The sequence below is a fragment of the Vanacampus margaritifer genome, chromosome 1 (genome assembly GCF_051991255.1).
Source record: "Vanacampus margaritifer isolate UIUO_Vmar chromosome 1, RoL_Vmar_1.0, whole genome shotgun sequence".
Taxonomy (NCBI): Eukaryota; Metazoa; Chordata; class Actinopteri; order Syngnathiformes; family Syngnathidae; genus Vanacampus; species Vanacampus margaritifer.
Genome location: NC_135432.1, coordinates 60,421,008 through 60,441,320, shown reverse-complemented (window position 1 = coordinate 60,441,320; position 20,313 = coordinate 60,421,008). Strand labels below are relative to the sequence as shown.

The following is a 20,313-nucleotide window of genomic DNA, read 5'->3' as shown; positions in this document are numbered from 1 at the left end:
ACTCACAATTTTTCACCATTTTTCTGTCCATGTTTCTCAACCTTGTAACGTGAACAAGAAGCAGACTATAAATGGTGTGGCAAAGTGATGCAGGATGGTTTAGTCAGACATCCTGAAACACATTTAAGGCTGCTTTGAGGTATTTCAGACATGTTCCGTTTGTGAGAATAGCCAACTGTGCTTTTTTTCATTGCCATGCCACGCCGCAGCGCGGTTGTGATTCACAGCCGGCTGAATCATTACACGCCCCTGCGTGTGTCAGACGTAGTGGTGCGATTTTGTTTGCAAGCAATGCTAGGAGGTGTTTTGGAGTTGTCACTGGGCTTTTTTTTTTTTTTTTTTTTTCAAAATGGCTGTCTGATACGCTGATGTTGACTGCTGCATTCATCAAGACAACTGATTGGAACAGCACAACTAATCATAGTTCTTAAAAAATGGTCCACTTATTATTAATAATAATTCTAATTATTAATTATTAATATCCACTTATAAATGGTCTTATTTGCTGGATGTGTTTGTGTCAAAATGTTATTACTGGTACACAACAATAGAAATGTGTAACTGATCCAGGATTTTCTTGGGATTCAGTCAAGACTGCAAAATCAAAACTTTTTAGACAAGTCACCAAAAATCCAACTAGTCCTTTATTTACAAAAAGCTTGTTACTGGTGCACCATTTTTTGCAGTATGTATTCGGAAGAAAGTAGGGAACTTAAATGCTACATTTTTCTTTAATAAGGATTACGATCATTTGCATAACTTTTAACTTCATCCACTCACTTCATGACACTGAATAAAAGATACACTCTAAAAACTGTTTTTTCAATTATGGGTCAAAAAATGGACCGATCCATTTTGTGGGTCAATTTGACCCAACTTTATGGGTTGTTTTATACGAACTGACCTAATTTTTGACCCAAGTAAAAGATCTGATCAATATTTATGTGTATTTATGTCAAATAGACCCAAATAGAGGATCGGTCTATTTATCACCCATCATTGGGTTATTTTGACCCGACTGTTTTTAGAGTGTACATATGAGACTAACAGGTGCATCTGTATCGAACCTTAGTTTGTTTCCATAGTTCAATTCAAAAAGTGAAACTCATTGACTACATACAGAGGGAAATATTTCAGTCAGTATAGCTTATAGCTAACAACAACCCACAATTCACCATCTCAAGAAATTACATTACATCAAAAAATAATAAATATATATATATGTAAATATTTTTTTTAGTAATTAGGAACTAGCCTTTTGAAATATAACTTATTAATGTATTAATGAATCAGTTTAATATGAGTTTCACTTTTTTAAGTCAACTACTGATATGAACTTAAAAAATATATATATTCTTATTAATTTAGAACCATCAAACCTTTACAATTTTATAAAAAAAAATAAAATAAAAAATAAAGTGTTTTATTGGATAAATTATTTTAGCATTTCCACTATATTTATTGTCCAATTTCAAACACTTTTCTCACAAGCATCTTGTTTTGTAACTGATAAAGCTTACCAAATGTCTTACATGGAATCCATACTGTATTTAAAATCCTGACATCCGTCGGCATTGTGAGTTTCGTCGGGTTGTGATGAATTCGCAGAGGACTATTTTTAGTTTCTGGGAAGACTGAAGGGACTGACTGACTCTCAGCGATAGTGCACATTTAATTAAGATTCGAGTCAAGATTCCCGCGGCAGCTGGAGGAGACACTGACGACCTCCGGTTCATCTTGATCTACCTGAATGCATTTATACAGGAAGTGAAACCCAGTTAATACTGCCTCAAAAGTCTAATTTCATCTATATTATTTCATGAGATTTCACAGCAAGGTTATTATAGTTTTTGAATTTTCATTTTAGTTTAGTTTCTATTTTGTTTTTTAAATTTAGTTAGTTTTAATTAGTTTTCAGGTTGGTTCTGTTAGTTTTAGTTATTTTTTTAAAAATGCTTGTTTTTAGTTAGTTTCAGTATTAGTTTTCGTAAAAAAAATTTATCTGCAAATGGAAAAAGTAACACCTAGCAGTTGCATTTCGGCTGAGTAGGCAAATTTGTCTCCTCGGAGCGACGTCATCTGATGGTGCTTTTCTATTGGCTGCTGCTAGATGATGTCACTTCTGTGTGACAAACTTTCAAACGTCCAAATAAATATACTTAAAATCACATTTAAAATCATCCCCAAAGGCTCATGTATTATATTTAATTAATTAGCAAACACTAAAACGAAGGACACTTTCACTATATTTATAGTTAGTTTTGTAAACATAAAAATGTAGTTTCTGTTAGTTTTCTTCTTTTTTTAAAAAAATATTTTTTGTTATTATTTGATTTTGTTAACGCTTTTTTATTTTTGTTTTTTTCGTTAGTTTTCGTTAACTAAAATAATCTTGCTTTACAGTACGATGATCTAAACCAGGGGTAGGCAAAGAGTTCACCGAGCTTTTACATTATCAAGCGTTAGTGGCTAGCAGCTAGCCGCTTAGCACGTGCCGTCAACCTGCTTTTTAAAGGCTGTTTAATAGATAACTGCACTGACAACTAAAACGCCTGTTAGGTTCATTGAAGACAATTGCGTTTGGCTGGCGACATGTTCAGTCCAATTCCTAAAAGCCCGTTGAGAATACTGAGCGGTACAAAAAAAAAAAAAAAGATTGACGGGTGTGAAATGATTGTGTATGGACTCGAGCTGTTGTGTGCTTACAGTTAAAAAGCACTGGTCTGCATTTTTAGTACTTCATTTCAAGCCCACATTCAGTCGTCATTTTTTTGGAAACCAGACCCAAGTTGGGCAGGGGCGACAAGAGAAACGCAGCTGATTAGTCAGCTGGCAGTTCTCCCTCCCAGCGGCTTCTTCTCTGTCGCCCTCCCGCCGAGCTGCCGGATTGAGTTCTCCGCCGACGAGGCCAAGCGGGTGTCCGCTGAGAAGAAACATAGCGAGAATACATCAGGCATTGGGATTTCAACTAAAAAAAAAATGATTGAAGGAAAGTGACAGGAAGTTGTGAATCACATTACCAAATTAGCTGGAAAGAAAATGCAAGGAGGGCAGCAGAAGTCACGTCTGAGTCTCAGACTGAATCACTGAACAATATTAGCTCTGTCTCATCTCATGGTAAAACAATACAGGTTATATTGCAAAATATATCGTAACATACTAAAATGGCACTCAGACTAGATCGAAAAATCCATGCGGAAATTTCCTCTCATCGATTATATAGTTTGTTGAGTACATTTCCTTCAATTCAATAGTTTTCTTTACAGTATTTTGAAATGGATGTTTGTTCTACTTCTAAGCCAGTAACATATTGAGCAGACAAAAAAAAGCTGACATTATGTTGTTTATCAAGGTGCCCTAGTGGTTAACACGTCTGATTTACAGTTCTGAACTTCAGGTTCATATCTCGCACGATATTAGCTAAGGATGTAACAACGGGAATATCGTTATATTGCGATAATAAAATTGCCTCAATATGGTCGTCGTCATACCAAAATATTAAAAGTGTCACAACTCAAAAAATACTAGGTTGCATTCCATTTGTGCAGTTCCAGCACCCTCTGGTGGTTAGTTTATTAGTGCAGTTTAATTTTACTTAGGCATGTTTTTGGCCAGCTAAGTTTAAGACCCACGCTATTGGCCAGATGCTTTGCGCCGCTGAGCCAATAGGAGGACACGAAAATAAAATGACTGGCCAAGCCCATTTCTTTGTGACTGCCGTTATGTAAAAAAACACTATATTGTGCTTTTTTTTTTTAATTTTATATGAGCTTTTTCTTCTTCCTTTTTTTTTTTATAATATCGCAATTTATCGTATTATGACATTTGGATATCTTTACATCATTTATGCTAGCTAGCTTGCATGTTTGGCAATCAACTCAAATATTTGTTGACGTTTTTTTTTTTCACAGGAACGATTCGAGGCGGCCTTTCAGATCTACGACGACCAGGCAACCTTCCAATTGTTCAAAAGCTTCCGGAGAGTCCGGATCAACTTCAGCACCCCCGAGGCAGCCGCCCGCGCTCGCATCGAGCTGCACGAGTCCGAGTTCAACGGCCGCAAGCTCAAACTCTACTTTGCCCAGGTGAGCTCGTAGCACACAACAGCACTCGTACACCACAGTGAGAAAATACACACTCTGAGGTAACACATTTTTGTGACGAGCTGCATCACATAGGGCGGCCATCGATCATGTGTAATTATAAGAGGATTAAGGATTTGAGAGCAGAGACAATTACCTCGGCAAGGTTTCGTTAGTACAGCTAATAAATTGTGGGACAAAGCTTGACATTAGATGCACATAGACGGAAGTTGAATGTGCTTTTTGCACTCTTGAAAAAAAAAGTTATATCTACTGGTAGGTGCACCACATTGTGGTGTTATTAGTAGCGGTGTCAGTCGATTAATTTTTTTTTAATATAATGAATCGCATGACTTCTATAATTAACTCAAGATCAAGCGCAAATTAACTCATTCCCTGCCATTGACGACTTAAGACGTCAAAAATTCATTTGAACTATTTCTATAAAGTTTCACATTATTTCCACTTTTGTTAACAAGAGTATGAAAACCTAGAAAACTATTTGTGATTAATCATGAGTTAACTATTTAAGTCATGTGATTAATTACAATAAAAAAATGTAAATTGCCTGAAAGAAGGATTATTAAAAATTAGGGGCGTCAGGCGATTAAAATTTGTAATCGTAATTAATCGCATGACTTCACTAGTTAACTCACGATTAATCACAAATTTCATATCTGTTCTAAATGTACAATTTAAAAAATTCTAGGTTTTCATACTCTTGTTAACAAAAGTGGAAAAAAAATGTTAAACGAATAGAAATAGTTCAAATGAATTTTTGACGTCTATTGCCGTCAATGGCAGTGAATTAATTGCACATTTTATATCTGTTCTAAATGTACAATAAAATATTTTTATCTAAGTTTTCATTCTCTTGTTTACATAAAAGTGGAAAAATATGTTTGGATACAGTAATTTCATGGTAATTCGGGAAATTGTTTGAAGTTAAATTAAAAAGATGTACTGTACTGAGAAAAAAATGAGTGTGACATTCATTTGGGTTGAGGACATTTTTCTGCCACTAGATGGCATAATTGCATTTGTTAGACATTGGTGACAGCTCAGTGCATTTTTCTTTTCATAGTAAGAGCTGTCAAATTTTAAACATGGAGTAACTTGTAAACTTCTAACATTATTAACGTGCATATTTTGACACCGCTAGTTATTAATATATACTGTATATATATTTTTTAAACTGAAGAAGAAGAAAAAACTACCCCACCCTTGAGGTCAGTTGGTTGGGGGGGAAAATCAGCACCAAGCAAAAAAAAAAAAAGTGCTTATAAATTTGCATAACTGAATTGAATAAAATGAAATATTTTCTTCTTCTCTTCAAACACCTGACATAACTTGTTTGACATCATTGCCACCTCCAGGTCCAAAATGGCGACGAGGACATCGACAAATCCTACCTGGCGCCCCCCCAGCCCGTCAAACAGTTTCTAATCTCGCCGCCCGCCTCGCCGCCCGTGGGCTGGAGTCAAAGCGAGGACGCCACGCCGGTCATCAACTACGACCTGCTGTGCGCGGTCGCCAAGCTGGGACCCGGTTAGTACCCGTAGTCGTTAATAATCGTTAGAAACCGTTTTAGTTGATGAAGTTCTCCCTGAGGGGCGTGTCTGTTGGTTTTTGTTTGCTCCCAATAACTCCAATAATTACGGCATGGTGTCTATTAGAGAGCGACTTCCCGGCAGCCGATTTCCTATTGTCAGCACAGTGTGAGACATGAGTCACATTTCAGATAGCAACCTTTCGGAGAAAATGTCAGCAAGCACAAAGGAAAGCATCTTCCTGATTGTGCTCTTTAAAGCTTATCGGTTGTTAGTCCCTTTTCCCCTTTATCAGCGAAAACCTATTTAAAGTGTCCTCATGCGGACTGTCCCTCCGGAAAAATGACTGTTTGGACAATGGTGTTGCTCTGTTGCCACGGCAACGCAGGGAGTCAGGAAGTGGCTTCCCCTCCAGAGTCACTCTATAGAGTTGTCGGGTTTGAGCCCACAGCGCACTGACGCCCCCTGTTGGCTCACTGTGGTGACGGCACATTGTCGTTTTCTTGTTGCTCCTCAAGGCCAATTTCCTCTGTCTCCTTATCGCCGTGGCAACTGTAATGCAAAACTGGAGAGTGCATTCTTTCATTCTGAGTCTGTGCTTGTCACATCAGGCCGAAAACACCCTTTCATTTATTGCTCTATAATAATAATATAATGCAGATCGATGTTATTTTCTAAACATATACGTTTAGCAAATAGTGACACTGTTTTCCATTGTTTAGGAAGTGTCTTTAATTTGTCACATCTTTAGGGAATAGGGACATGTTACATAGGGGACTTTCCAAAGTCAACTTTGTAAATTAACATTTTTACATCCATAACTCAACGTATTATATTTAAGTACGTATAAATATGTAAAGATAAGTTGAGCACGCAATTTCAATCAAATAAAAGTACTGACTGACTAATGATAAAGGAACAGGAAGGTTTTTGCACAATACATACAGTATATTAGCCTATCCATCTATCTATCTATCTATCTATCTATCTATCTATCTATCTATCTATCTATCTATCTATCTATCTATCTATCTATCTATCTATCTATCTATCTATCTATCTATCTATCTATCTATCTGTCTGTCTGTCTGTCTGTCTGTCTGTCTGTCTTTCTGTCTACATGATAGCTAGCTAGCTTTCTATCTATGTAGATGATGATAGCTAGCTAGGTAGCTAGCAAGCTAGCTATTATCTCTAAAATAACATGCAAAAAGTGTCTTGGTAAATTTACAAAGCTATGCCATGACATTTTCCCCTCTATCTATCTATCTATCTATCTATCTATCTATCTATCTATCTATCTATCTATCTATCTATCTATCTATCTATCTATCTATCTATCTATCTATCTATCTATCTATCTATCTATCTATCTATCTATCTATCTGTCTGTCTACATGATAGCTAGCTAGATTTCTATCTATGTAGATGATGATAGCTAGGTAGCTAGCAAGCTAGCTATTATCTATAAAATAATGTGGAAAAAGTGTCTTGGTAAATTTACCAAGCTATGCCATGACATTTTTTTCCCTCTATCTATCTATCTATCTATCTATCTATCTATCTATCTATCTATCTATCTATCTATCTATCTATCTATCTATCTATCTATCTATCTATCTATCTATCTATCTGTCTGTCTGTCTGTCTGTCTGTCTGTCTGTCTGTCTGTCTACATGATAGCTAGCTAGATTTCTATCTATGTAGATGATGATAGCTAGCTAGGTAGCTAGCAAGCTAGCTATTATCTATAAAATAATGTGGAAAAAGTGTCTTGGTTATCTATGTAGATGATGATAGCTTGCTAGCTACCTAGCTAGCTATCATCATAGCTAGCTAGGTCGCTATGATAATAGCTAGCTATTATCTATAAAATAATGTGCAAAAAGTGTCTTGGTAAATTTACCAAGCTATGCCATGACATTTTTTTCTGTTGCCTTTTTGCCTCTCTCTCTCTCTCTCTCTGGGACCTACTAAACTACTGTATTTTAATGTCGGTCATAATGTTATTTGGAGAGCTAGTTATTTGTTATTAGGTGGCAAAAATGAATCTATGGTTGTGACAGGTGAGAAGTACGAGCTGCACGCTGGCACGGAGTCCACCCCGAGCGTGGTGGTGCACGTGTGCGAGAGCGAGACGGAGGACGACGAAGCGGCGCGGCCCAAGCAGGAAATCGTGCAGACCAGACGTCCCGACGGGCCCCCGAAGGTCTTCAACTAGACCCCCGCCAACCCCACCTACAGGCCGATTGTTGACCTGCAACACAACCCGCCCTCTCTCTTGCTCGCTCTCTCTTTCTATCTCTCTCTTTCTCTCATTGCACTCGCAGAGAGCGCCGCCGCCGTCATTCCAGCTCAAAAACAGACAAACATTGCTCCAGTTTTTGTGGGCCATCGGATGAGGCGGCTTGGAGGGGATCCAGAGGGGACACACACGCATACATATTCACCACATTCCTGCGGTGGGGCACCCTTGACTCCGCCCCGGCCCGCCGACGCTCAGCAGCCGCGGACACAAACACACACGCACACAACACTCACTCGTCACACACATCGCTAGCCAGTTAGCGTGTTAGCTCTCCCGCACACCTCATTGTTTCATTTAGCGATGACTGGTGTGTTTCGGGGCGATTTGCACATTTTTTTGGTTCCTTTTTTTCCACACATGCTCATATCAACTCGCATCGGGATGCATGTACATATTCTACGGCGTGAAACAATACTAATAAAGTGAATATTTAACGTCACGCACACTGCACGGAGCGCCATATGTGACTAACAAAAAAAAGTTGTGGTGGCTGAATATTTCTCCTGTTTTTTAATTTAATTTAATTATTAAATGTGTGTTCTTAATGTGTACTTGATACACTTTTTGCATGCTAACGACGCAGAAGTTTTGTTTTTTGTTTGCATGCAGAACTCCAAATGGCGTCTTTCTTCATTTTCTTCTCCTTCATTTTAATTCTTGAAGCTCCCTCCGTGTTATCGACATCATTTTCTATCGTTCATTCGGACCGCAACTCCGTTTTGCAAGGGCGTGGGCGTCCTCCCGCTGTTTCCGGCTTGTACATAGCGCTTGGTCTTTGTAGACGTTTTTTCTAGTCCGAGGGGGAAAGCTGCCTGATGAGATGTCAACCAAAGCATTCTCACGTATTTCCTTCAATGAGAGGTAATGACAGTAAACGTGTGCTGTGTATTGAATGAGTTTTCGACTCCACACGACCTTAGCATTAGCTTTAGCATCCATTTTTGCCGCAGTGTTTTGTTTCACAGAATCACGTCTCTTTCATGTCCACTATGTATGCTAGCTAATGCTATAAGACGTAAATAAATGAATAATCACGGAGCTTAATCAATTTTGAATTATTGTATTTATTTGAAGCTGTAGACAGACTGAGGAAAGCGGTAAAATGCTAAATCGGTGTCGCTTAATAGGCGGTTAGCAACTGCGGCTAATGAGGTGCGATTCATGATCGTGAGTTGAGACATCGATAACTTGATCATCATACGCATGGCAATTTTTGCTCGCATTTTAAAAATCAGTATGCGTGTACACTGATTCAGACGCTAACAGCAGCGGCGTGAGTGTACGACAAGCTAACCAAGCTAGCGGCTAACAGTGAAGGAGCTTTTCAAATCTCTCAACCTCTATTGCTCGCCCGCTCGACAACTTTAACGGAGGTTCGCGTGGATGTAGCTCACAACCCTAATGAGAACTGGGAGTATATGAAATGGATGGATTATTAATCTCACTTTAGCTTTCTTTATTCATTCATTTACGCTTTATTAAATTAGCATGGGGTGGGGAACAAGAACCATGAAACACGTATACACTACTCCCAAAAAGTTAGGGATGGTGAGCTTTCGGGTGGAATTTTGGAATTAACATAAAAGCCACGATAACTTCTACAGGTGAACTTTATTTTACCCTATTGAATGCACATTCACAACAGGTGCTACATGAATCAATCAATACATTTCCAATGATGTCCACTTCGATGTGACTCTTCTACTTTGGCAATTATTGAAACAGAATTTGAAAAAAGGCTTCAGAATATTTAACAGCACTCCCCTTTGTTACTAAATTTAAAGCAGAGATAATTTAGTGTATTTAAAACGACACAGCTTGTCCACTTAGCCTAATGCTAACAAATAATACAAAGGGCCATTGACATGCTAACGATTAGCATCGATAGTCGGTTCTTTCTTTATCCTCTCGCGAGAATGATGAAAATTCCAGCAGCGAGTTAGTGTTGTAGAAGAGGAAGTCTAATTTGTTTGTGTCTGCATGATTACAGTATTATACTGCCTCCCGGTGGCCAAGGCAGGTACACCAGAAGGAGCAGCACAATGTATGGATTGCTGTATTGTATCGCAGTTGAACATGTGCATTCAAATGGATAAAGGAAGTCACCTCTGCATTAAAATGGTCCATTTTCATATTTTAAAAGAGAAGATTGTGATTTTTTGTCAACTAAAAAGATGCATGTGAGCACTTTACCCGTTTTTTGGTGATTTTTGTGTCTCCTTTACACCCATTAGCAAGCACATCTGTCTTTCTTACTTTGTATTCATCCGACACCTTAACTGGCCTTCACGAGCATGTGGCACTCGTTTATTTTTCCCATGTCACAACATGACGGCTGACGCTTTTTGTGTTCGCCCTCAAAAAAGAAAAGAGAAGAAAAAAAAAGTATCTCCTCAACATTTTTATTCAAGATGTCGATGTGTGACGGGAATGGGAAGCAGCTTGGTGGGACCCGACTTAAAGGGCCAGCAACATGATGACTTTTTTGTACTCTCTGTGCTCACAGACGTGTGTGTACGTGTATATTTTTGTACATATGCCAAATTTTTATGTTGCTGAGGCGCCGTCCCAGCAGTATGTGTACGCGTGTGTGCGTGCGCGCTTTGTCACGGCTTCTCTCGGATGATGATGATGATGATGATGAAGTGTGATGATCATTTCAGTAAAAAAAAAAAAAAAAGGTCAATGATGTTTGTCACTATTGTATTGTTTGTTATTTTATTTTTTGTTGAATATTTTGGTTGACATGTGACTAATATGTCTTGTATGGTAGGAAAATCCAGAAAAAACAAGTAGCAAAATAAGCAATAATTTACAGTTGTAATAATACCGGTATGTGTGTTTTCATGGTCTTTCTCTCTTAACAGTATCTGCTTCTATTTGTGTAGTATTGTTTCACATAGACAACATACATAAAGACTTCTTCTTAAAAGCCACGTTTGGTGTCGTTTATAACAAGCCAATGCAGATAAGTGTTTTTATTAAGGTGTAAAGACTGACTACTGTAATCTTTTTAAAGAAGAATCCACATCATGTGATTGTTTTGGTATCATTTAGTTTACGACTGAAAAGGAAATGCACTCCCATGTGTGTCTATAGGTCAAACACATCTAAATGCTACTACAGGAAATCATGTGAAGTGAATGAACAACTGAGTTCAGATGGAGCCCAAAGTCGAAAAAAATATATTTTCCCTTGTCGAGGCAGCACTTCATCACCGAAATGCCAAATTTCACTGAAGTTTGGTGGCAATCCATGTGAGAGGTGCATGCAGCGAACATGTCGGCAAACGCAAATAACCCCCAACGTGTACCGCTTTGACAACTTTACACAGGAATGAAGTATATGGCATTTATCAGACGCTAACGCTAACCTGTGCGTCCAACAATACTCTGTTCTCAAAAGTACGTACATGCTAGCTGTTAGCTGCTACGATAACTCTTCCATTTCCAATGATGTCCACTTTGAAGTGACTCTTCTACTTTGGCAATTATTGAAACAGAATTTGAAAAAAGGCTTCAGAATATTTAACAGCACTCCCCTTTGTTACTAAATTTAAAGCAGAGATAATTTAGTGTATTTAAAACGACACAGCTTGTCCACTTAGCCTAATGCTAACACATAATACAAAAGGCCATTGACATGCTAACGATTAGCATCGATAGTCGGTTCTTTCTTTATCCTCTCGCGAGAATGATGAAAATTCCAGCAGCACAAAATTATTAACAGAAAACTTTAATTAAAAAAATAACACATCTGAAACAAAGTGCTCAACACAAAGAATGAACATTAAACATATTAAAATATATTTTTATATATTTTATCTATTAAAACCATATTTCTTTAAAGACAAAAAACACTGTCACTGTAGACAATTAAGATATGTTGGCCACATAAATTGTCAAAAAAAGAACAACTTTGAAGTTTTTTTTTTTAATGAGTAACTGGTTTCTAATTTAATAAACAGGGATTTTAATTTGCCCAAGTGTATGTTTCTCTATTTTGTGCATAGATTTCATTAGAGAAGTTGATGAAAGTCAAATTTGCTTTTGACAATTCTTATATTGAATGAGCAGGTGTGCCTAATGTTTTGTCCGATGTCTGTTTTTTTTCCTCCTCCGGTGTTTACCTTCAGATTCCTCAGTAAATGCTTGCCACACTAATAATAATAAAAGCACATTAGTCACATTTTGTGTTTAGTCAAGCATTCCTTTACATAACAGTGTCAATCAACAGACTAGCTAGCTAGCCTTGAGGCTGACTGAGGACTACATAAGATAAGTGCTTCTCGGGTTTCCTCGGGTGAACATGTTGACTATTGTAATAATTTTTAAAGTAATATTGTTTCACTTTCATGGGATTGTATTGGGCCTGTTGTTTAGTTTAAGACTTAGCTCCTTTCTCGAGGTCTAACACGTTAGCATTCTAGCCGGCTAACTTACTAGCATAGTGTCACAAGGTTACCATGAACAAACCATACAGATAGTGCCCCACTATTCATATATATTACATTATTCTTCAGCCATTCTAAAGTATGGAGATTCAAACATTTTAGCTGTTTAGTCAAAACAATCATATCTTAAATAATCTTTTGTTTAAAATAAATAAATAAATTCACCCATCCATTCAAGATTGATGCTATTCGTTAGCCAGTCTATGGCGTTTGTATTGCATGTTAGCATTAAGCTAAACGGATAGATATGTGGTTTTAAATACACAACTTGTGTTTAATTTGATAGTCAACTTCAACTGAGACTGGTTGGTAATATATTTTAGAATTGTTTTTATTTTTTTATTATTATTATTTTAGAATTGTTAACTAATCTGTTCACTGCCGCTATACAGCATTCTTTTTTTTTAATTTTTTTTTTTAATGCTCACAAGTCAAAGCTGAAAATCAGCCAGACGCTAGCTCATATTACGAAATAACTCATAAGTCGGGTCACGAACGTGTGTTCACTTTCAAGTAGTAGTACATCACACATGGGAAGTTTTGCTACATTTACAACTCATTAGGTTGAAAACATGAGTTCAGAAAATTCAGCTCATTTCCATTAAAAGATATTACACGTAAATTAAGTAAACTTTAGCCTTTTGCCAAAATGTGCGTGAGTGAAAGCTGACCACTCCATGCAGGTCTTTAATTTCCTCTCCTTATGTAAGGCTGGTGCAGCGACATGTGAACACCTGGGAATGCTAAACAATGTGCTCACTTCATACTTGCTCACAAAAAAAAAAAAAAAAAAAAAAAAAGCTACAGTAGCTGCCTTAATAACCTCCGGGCGGTTGGTTACCAGAGAGCCCAGTGATTTGTTGGCATCGTAAGGGGGAAGACCACAAGTGAGGTTGTGTTACTGGAGACAGAATAATAAAACCGAGGATTAACTTCTACAGAAATGTTTACAACACACCTTTTACCTTATCCACTTAGCCAAGTATTGTAGTTAATTTTCAACTACTCGTGTGGCCGTGCAAAGGACAACTGCATTAGTGATAACACTTAAAGAAAGCAAAGTCAACCTGAATGACACTCATTGGGGGTGCAGACCTACTTCAAGGCCCAAACAACTTTCATTTCAGTTTACTCATTATATATTTTAAAACAAATTGGTTATCGGAATTTAATTGTATTACTGACTAAGTACTTGTTTAATTTAATTTTTATTACTGTCTAAGTACTTGTACTCATACTCAGTCTGCGGTGCATCCCTAGTTGCGGTATTATGTATGGGAATCCCTCATATAATTGAGTGTACTGTTTCAACCAGGCACGCCCAAGCCTGGCTTGAGACTTCCCGCTGATTTCGCTGCAAGCGCTTTTTTGATCAGGCGCCATGGCAGGCACGCCTCAGGGGGGCGCCGAGCGGAAGGACCTGAAAAACCAGCTGCCTCAGATTGAGCACACCAATAAGAAACCTCCTCCTCTCGCTCACTTACACAGAGAGAGAGAGAGAGAGAGAGAGAGAGAGAACGAGTGGCGGCCCGCTTGTTTTTTAAACTCTTTTGTCCCGCCGCTGTCTTCGGTGAGACAGGAGACAGAGGGGGCGGGTTTGGAGTCTCCCAAGTTGGATAGCTTCACTCCTCTCCGGTGGACTATGCCCCCCTCTGTCCAGTAAGGGAGGGAGGGGGGTTGGTGAGGTGGAGCGAGGTGCGCTCCTCATCCTTCCACCTGGAGAAAGCTCGGGCTGATAACACAGTGGAGCGTCCGTGGTAAGTTTGATACACTTTGCTGATTTGGGGGCTTTTGTTAATATACTTGGCATTACGTGTGGAAGGGTGGGGGGGGGGGGGGGTCCAATATGGAGGGACTGCAGCTCACGTTCCTCTCAGAGTAAAGGAAGAAAACGAGGAAGTCCAACGTTTTTAGAATCACAGTATACTGTATGTACACTGGTGTCTTGAGATACGAGTGATTCCGTTTTCTTTTTTTTAGATTAGAGCCAATTTTTTGTTTGGACTTGTGAGCGCAATCTTGAAATACGAGCGCTGTATGGCAGCAGTAAATTCAAATTAAGCTTCACAAAAAGCAGCAGTTTGGCAAATAATGGATAATTCTTTAAAAGAGAAAATAAAAGAAAAAGGCTTCAAGCTGTTTAGTGCTACTTCCAGTTCGAGTTTATTGGCAAACTCAACATAAAAGTAGGGCAATTACACGTGTTGTGTTTAAAACAAGCGCTTAGCGTTTCGTCTAATAACTTAATGCATATATATTATAATCATATATTCTTGAGAGACATCTATATTGTACAGTCGTTCATGTACAGTCTATCCAGCTATCTTATACTGCCACCAATGGTTATACAATTGATTCAAATTGTGACAAAAAATGTTTTCTGTAATTCTAAAAACAAAAACAAAAAAAAAAACAGTAATTAATCAAATTTAATTATGTCATTGCTTTTACTCGGACAATATTATAGAGTGCAGTTTACCTCATTTAAGAATGTTGCTTTGTGGAAGGGAGACTGGAACCAATTAATGACATTTACATTCATTTTAATGGCAAAAGATGTTTTGAGATACGAAGTGTGTTGAGTTACAAGCCTTTTTATAGAACAAATTCAACTTTCAAGGCCCTACTGTAAATACAATTTGACACTGCCACTACTACTACTACTAATAGATTGTTTATTTTAATAGCACTTCATGTACATCAATTCAAAGAAACTATTTACAACTGCAACGAACTCCTGCTTTATTGAGGTTCATCAACTATAGCACATATATATATTTTTTTTTATTGTTTTTCACAGTACACCATCAAGTCTGAATTTAAATTCAGTTCCATTTAATTTTATTCATAGCGCACCAAATCTCAACAAAGGTTGTCTCGGGTCACTTTACATAAGGAAGAGGCCACAAACCAAACTCAGATCACCTTAAACTCAAAATATTACAAAATATTTTGTTAAAAACACAAAATTGCTTGATAAATTGGTTTTGGTAGTATATATTTAAAAAAAATTAACATTGAAGAATGTCGAATTAGCCCTAGCATCATTTGATGTTTCTGTATGCAGCCCTTTGAGAAAAACGTGCCGCATGAGGATTATGTTTCATATTCCCACCACCATTATCCAGGCTTCTATCGCTTTATCATTCACCACTGTTGGAAGTTGCTTTACTTATCGCTACATGACACGCTAGGACAATGCGGATAAACACGTGTGCTGAAGTTGACGGGTTTTGTGGGGAATGCTAAAGCCAACGTGTGCCGTGGAGCACAATTGGCATTTGGATGCTCCAAAAAAAAATCTTTGGTATGAAGCAACAGAAACAGATCTCTGCATGATAAAAAATAGTCATCATAATACTCTAGTATAATAATTAACTTAATGTCAAGCAGGTCTCGATACAGCTCTTGTATTGGATGTCATTTGATTGTGCAGGAGTATCTATCGAAGTGTCAGATGAGGGACCTCTATATTAAAGGTGAATGATTAGCGACAATCGAGGCTATAAATTCCTCACATGGCCGATTAAGCTGAACTCACGTAGAGGTTCAAGTATTTTATCGGCATCCGAGTGCATCTGATGGCAATAAAAGATATTGTATTTATTATTATTTATTATTATTTATTATTATTTATTATTATTTATTATTATTTATTATTATTTATTATTTATTATTTATTATTATTTATTATTATTTATTATTATTTATTATTTATTCATTATCTATTTTGAATGAAGCCTCCTATTATATTTGTTTATTTGAGATGTGATGGCTCAATGTGGCCATGCTGTATGTTTAAACATTTTTAAATAAATAAATAAAATGTATAAATTAGACATATCTGCCAATTTTTTTTAAAATCTATTGTCTGAAAATTTTAATTAAAAAAAAAAGATCTATATTATAAAAGAAGACTTTAAAAACATTTCGACATTGCTAAATGTCAAACAAGTGTATCAAGAAGTTGCCCTATGTAGAGGAAATTGATCTTTTGATATTAATTAATAGGGGTGGGAATCTTTGACTGTCTTGCGATTCGATTTGATTCTGATTTTTGGATGTACGATTCGATTCAGAATCGATTTTCAATTAAGAACGATTTTTGATTGACAATGATTTGATTGGCAATGATTTTTGCTTAAATGTATAGATGTTCAAGGAATCGTATCGATCTACTCCAGTCTGACTCGCTAATGCTAATTAGTGCGCTACTCGCGGCATTTTTATCACTCAAAAGAACGACTCCGTGCTGCAAAAAAAATACTTTTATTGGAATGTGAACTTGTTTGTGACTTTTTCCTTCTACTCTCTAATGTGGCTACAACTTAACGGTGTATCAGACCGCGTGGAACCACACTGCCCCTAAGTGGCCAAATCGGGTACAACATGAACAGCGCTCCCAATAAAGGCACACACAAACAAAGGCAAGACCGTATAAAATAATTTAAATAAAATCGATTTTGGGACATTTCAAATCGATTCTGAATCATACTAAATGAGAATTGCGATTCTTATGAGAATCGATTTTTTTTGGGGCACACCCCTATTAATTAAGTTTTACACTTGCACCTGTATGTTCTCTTTGAATCCATTTCACGTGATTCTTTGCGCCGCTGTGGTCTTCAAATTTACGTGCCAACTTAGTTCCCGTTCAGCTCGGTTTATAGACCATTAAACGTGTTGTTTGCTGAAGGTGAAAGGGTATCACATGATGATTTGTAGAACAATATAGAGATTATTGTCACACACTGACGAGGAAGCATCAACCCGTGACCTGATTTGCTAACGTTCCCCTTTACCTGATATATGCAAATACGGCATCTTCCCGCTCACTGACGCACTCTTACGTACAGTATATTTTTAATATACAGTATTTGTGTAACTATAACAGCTTGTGATGATGTAGCATGAAGGCAGATGGAAACTAGATCTGGAAATGTTTTGTTTAAACTACCTTTGTATAGGTCAGGGGTCTGCAACCTGTGACATTTGCCTCTTTAGCGTCTCTTCTGTGGATCTCTAAAAAATCTAGAAATTAAAAATGGTTTACATTTTTTAGATAAAATACAGTTTTTTTTTTAATTTATGAATTAATGATTAAACATTATAAAAAAATGTCAGAGTCCAATTTTTTAAGTTGTCAGAAAAAGAGAGGTGACATTTTTTATATTAGATTAAAAAAAGGGGGGAACTAAAATGTTCAAAAAGGACCATAAAATGTTCAAAAAGGAAGAGGAAAAGCAGAAAATTAGCATGAAATGTTCATGAAATTGCAAAAAATGTCAGAGAATTGCACAAAAAGGCAGAAAAGAAAACATTCTAAAATAAATAATAAATAAAAAATAAATAAAAAAATAATAATAAATAAAATATCCCAAAACAAAAGAAATCCTGAAAATCACCATAAAATGTCCACAAAATTGCCAACAATGCCAGAAAATTGATAGCAAAAAAGGAAGAAAAAAAGTAGTTTTTTTAAAAGCCATAAAGAAAAAGAAAAAAGCCATATAATGTCCAAAAAAGGAGCAAGAGCAAAGCAGAAAATTACCATATGTCCAAACATTGCCAAAAAATGTCAGAAATTTGACAGAAAGGCAGAAAAGTCTCAAATGTATGAAAAATTACTAAATAAATAATAACAAACGAAGACGTAAGGTCGAAGAAAATGAATCTCAAAGTATTTGGATGATGCATATTTTTTTCTGGCCCCTTAGACAAACACTAAGGCACTGTTTCGTTCATCACAATGTCCAAATGTTTTATGGCTTAGGACAGAATTTTGGTTATTTATTTGGCCTAAAATGCCTCTTTTGACAGTAAAGATCGTTGACACCTGGTATAAGTGAAAATACACTCCGCCAGTTTTTCATTACTTTAACCAGATCTCATGATTATTGTTTTCATAATAAGAACAATACTTTTAAAAATATATAAACAGTGAACTATACTTTAAGACATTAAGCCTGAAAAAAACAGCCTGAACCAACATTCACTTCAATCCGAGCGATTTTAACTCGGAGTCAGTATAATGACAGGCTGTCCGACCATCAAGCAGCCACTTATCAGGAGTTGTCACCTTTGCAAACAGTCCGCATGATATATGTTGCCGCTAATGTGCACGGTGCACAATATGTCAACACAGCCAGTGATTTGTCATGTGATCTTTGCTTTTCGAGTCTGCATGCAAAATATTTTCCAGTCCATTATACTGAATGTATGAGGAAATACGATGGAACTAAATTGCAAAACATAACTCACTAAATGCCCGATCTCTTATTATTTGGTGTGTTGCTTGTGCCAGGTTCATGTCGAAGATGCAAACTTCAACCGCCTCACCTGAAAGCAACACGTCGTCAACTTCCAGCATCACCAAATCCAAAGATCAAATCCTCATCCAAAGTGAGAGCCTTCCCATGATGCATTTCATCACGGTATCCCGCATTGATGTTGTTTTTTTCCTCCCAGGTTCCGGCGCGATGATCGCCGTCATCGTCATCGGCATTATTGTCATACTCGCCATTCTTCTCTTCATCCTGAAGACGTACAACAAGTAAGGCCGCATTCCTCTTAAATGGTGCATAGCAACTATAGGGAATTAACACACACAGACGGATGATAAGCCCGGGAAGACAAACAGACAGCCTCGAACAAAGATGGAGACACTTTAGACATCAGCTCCATGTATGGGAAATAAATTCAGTTTGGCAATAATTTCACTCATTCACAAAAGATAAAAAATCAGCTATGTATCGGTTAATCCCCACCCCCCACCCCCACCCAACCCCCGCCCCGCCTCACATGCTTTCAAAACGTATTTATGTCTGGGTTCAGACGGACCCACGCATCCCGACTCCTGGGGTCCAACGGGGGTTCCAAACCTCGTAAGAAGACGCCCCAGTCTCCAGTTCCAGTCATGCCCATGGCCAACGTTGAAGTCGGCTCCATGTCGGGCCACGTCCCCAATTCGAACCCGGGCTCGGAACCGTGGCCGAGAGCGGGACTGAGCGCCGCAGACCGCGTAGAAGAGTTCAGCACGGCCAGCGGATCAACGGCGATCACCATCCATGACTCATCGGGAAACACGTAGCGTCCGCTGGAAAGATGGACGGACGCGCCTTCCTTTATAGACTGAATCCTGCGGGAACGTGACCTTGTTGTTATGGTTAATCTGAGACGAAATGTGAACAAAAAGACACCACAAAAGGGCTTCAACAAGGATGTGAAGTCAGGCTGCTTTTTGTCTAAATAGTGTTGGTTGCCAGTATAACACATTTTTAAGGACTGATTCATATTTTATTGCCCCGAACTTCATTTCCTGCCTATATCCGTTTTTCCCCCACATTTATGTTTATTTTGTAAACTATATTGATGCCAACCAATTTTGCACTTTATGTTTCATTGTTTTTTCCATATGTGTAGTGTTTGTTATCATTGGCATTGGAATGGAATAAAACTGGATGTTCTGCATTGTGGTATGATGTCTGATCTGATAGAGAAATATATATTATAATAAAAACTAATGGCAAAGTGGTTAATTCACCTGAATTTGGTGCAGGTCATGTGGGTTTCAGTTTCCATTCAGTGACGGTGCAAAATTGCTAATGCAAGTGCGAATATGCCTTGTGATTGACTGGGATATGCTGCAGGTTCCAGTGACCCACAGCAGGATAAGCAGTTTTGGGCAGTGAATCCTGTCCACTGAGAGAAAAAATATTATTCATTTACAAGAAATAATGTATCTTTGTTCATCTCAGCCAGTCACATATACAGTATTGAAGGCAATTAATTGCTCCACCACTAGATGGCAGAATGTGCACAATTATCCTGTTGCAACTTGCCATTTATTAAACAAAAAAAATATATACTGTAATACTGCCCAATTGTATTACTTTACTATAAACGTAGTGTTAATGTCCA

At 37.5% G+C, this 20,313-nt stretch overlaps 2 protein-coding genes across 4 annotated transcripts in view; both read left to right on the top strand.

The window, feature by feature from the left end:
* Positions 1 to 10,876, top strand: part of rcan3 (regulator of calcineurin 3) — a 42,967-nt gene extending 32,091 nt beyond the window's left edge. For both annotated transcript variants that reach the window (XM_077559257.1, XM_077559265.1), the window contains 3 exons: positions 3,912 to 4,085; positions 5,459 to 5,630; positions 7,699 to 10,876. In XM_077559257.1, coding sequence (XP_077415383.1) covers positions 3,912 to 4,085; positions 5,459 to 5,630; positions 7,699 to 7,853 — 501 coding nt within the window. In that variant the 3' untranslated portion in view covers positions 7,854 to 10,876. The remainder of the gene's footprint in view (positions 1 to 3,911; positions 4,086 to 5,458; positions 5,631 to 7,698) is intronic.
* Positions 10,877 to 13,904: 3,028 nt separating this feature from the next.
* Positions 13,905 to 19,863, top strand: ncmap (non-compact myelin associated protein). Of its 2 annotated transcripts, XM_077581263.1 has the most exons (4): positions 13,905 to 14,150; positions 18,698 to 18,795; positions 18,862 to 18,946; positions 19,228 to 19,863. In XM_077581263.1, the coding sequence occupies exons 2-4, from the start codon at positions 18,702 to 18,704 to the stop codon at positions 19,481 to 19,483; spliced, it is 435 nt and encodes a 144-aa protein (XP_077437389.1). In that variant the 5' UTR covers positions 13,905 to 14,150; positions 18,698 to 18,701; the 3' UTR covers positions 19,484 to 19,863. The 2 variants fall into 2 exon arrangements, with proteins under 2 accessions (XP_077437389.1, XP_077437379.1); XM_077581253.1 differs by having other exon boundaries at positions 18,698 to 18,946.
* Positions 19,864 to 20,313: the final 450 nt, after the last annotated feature.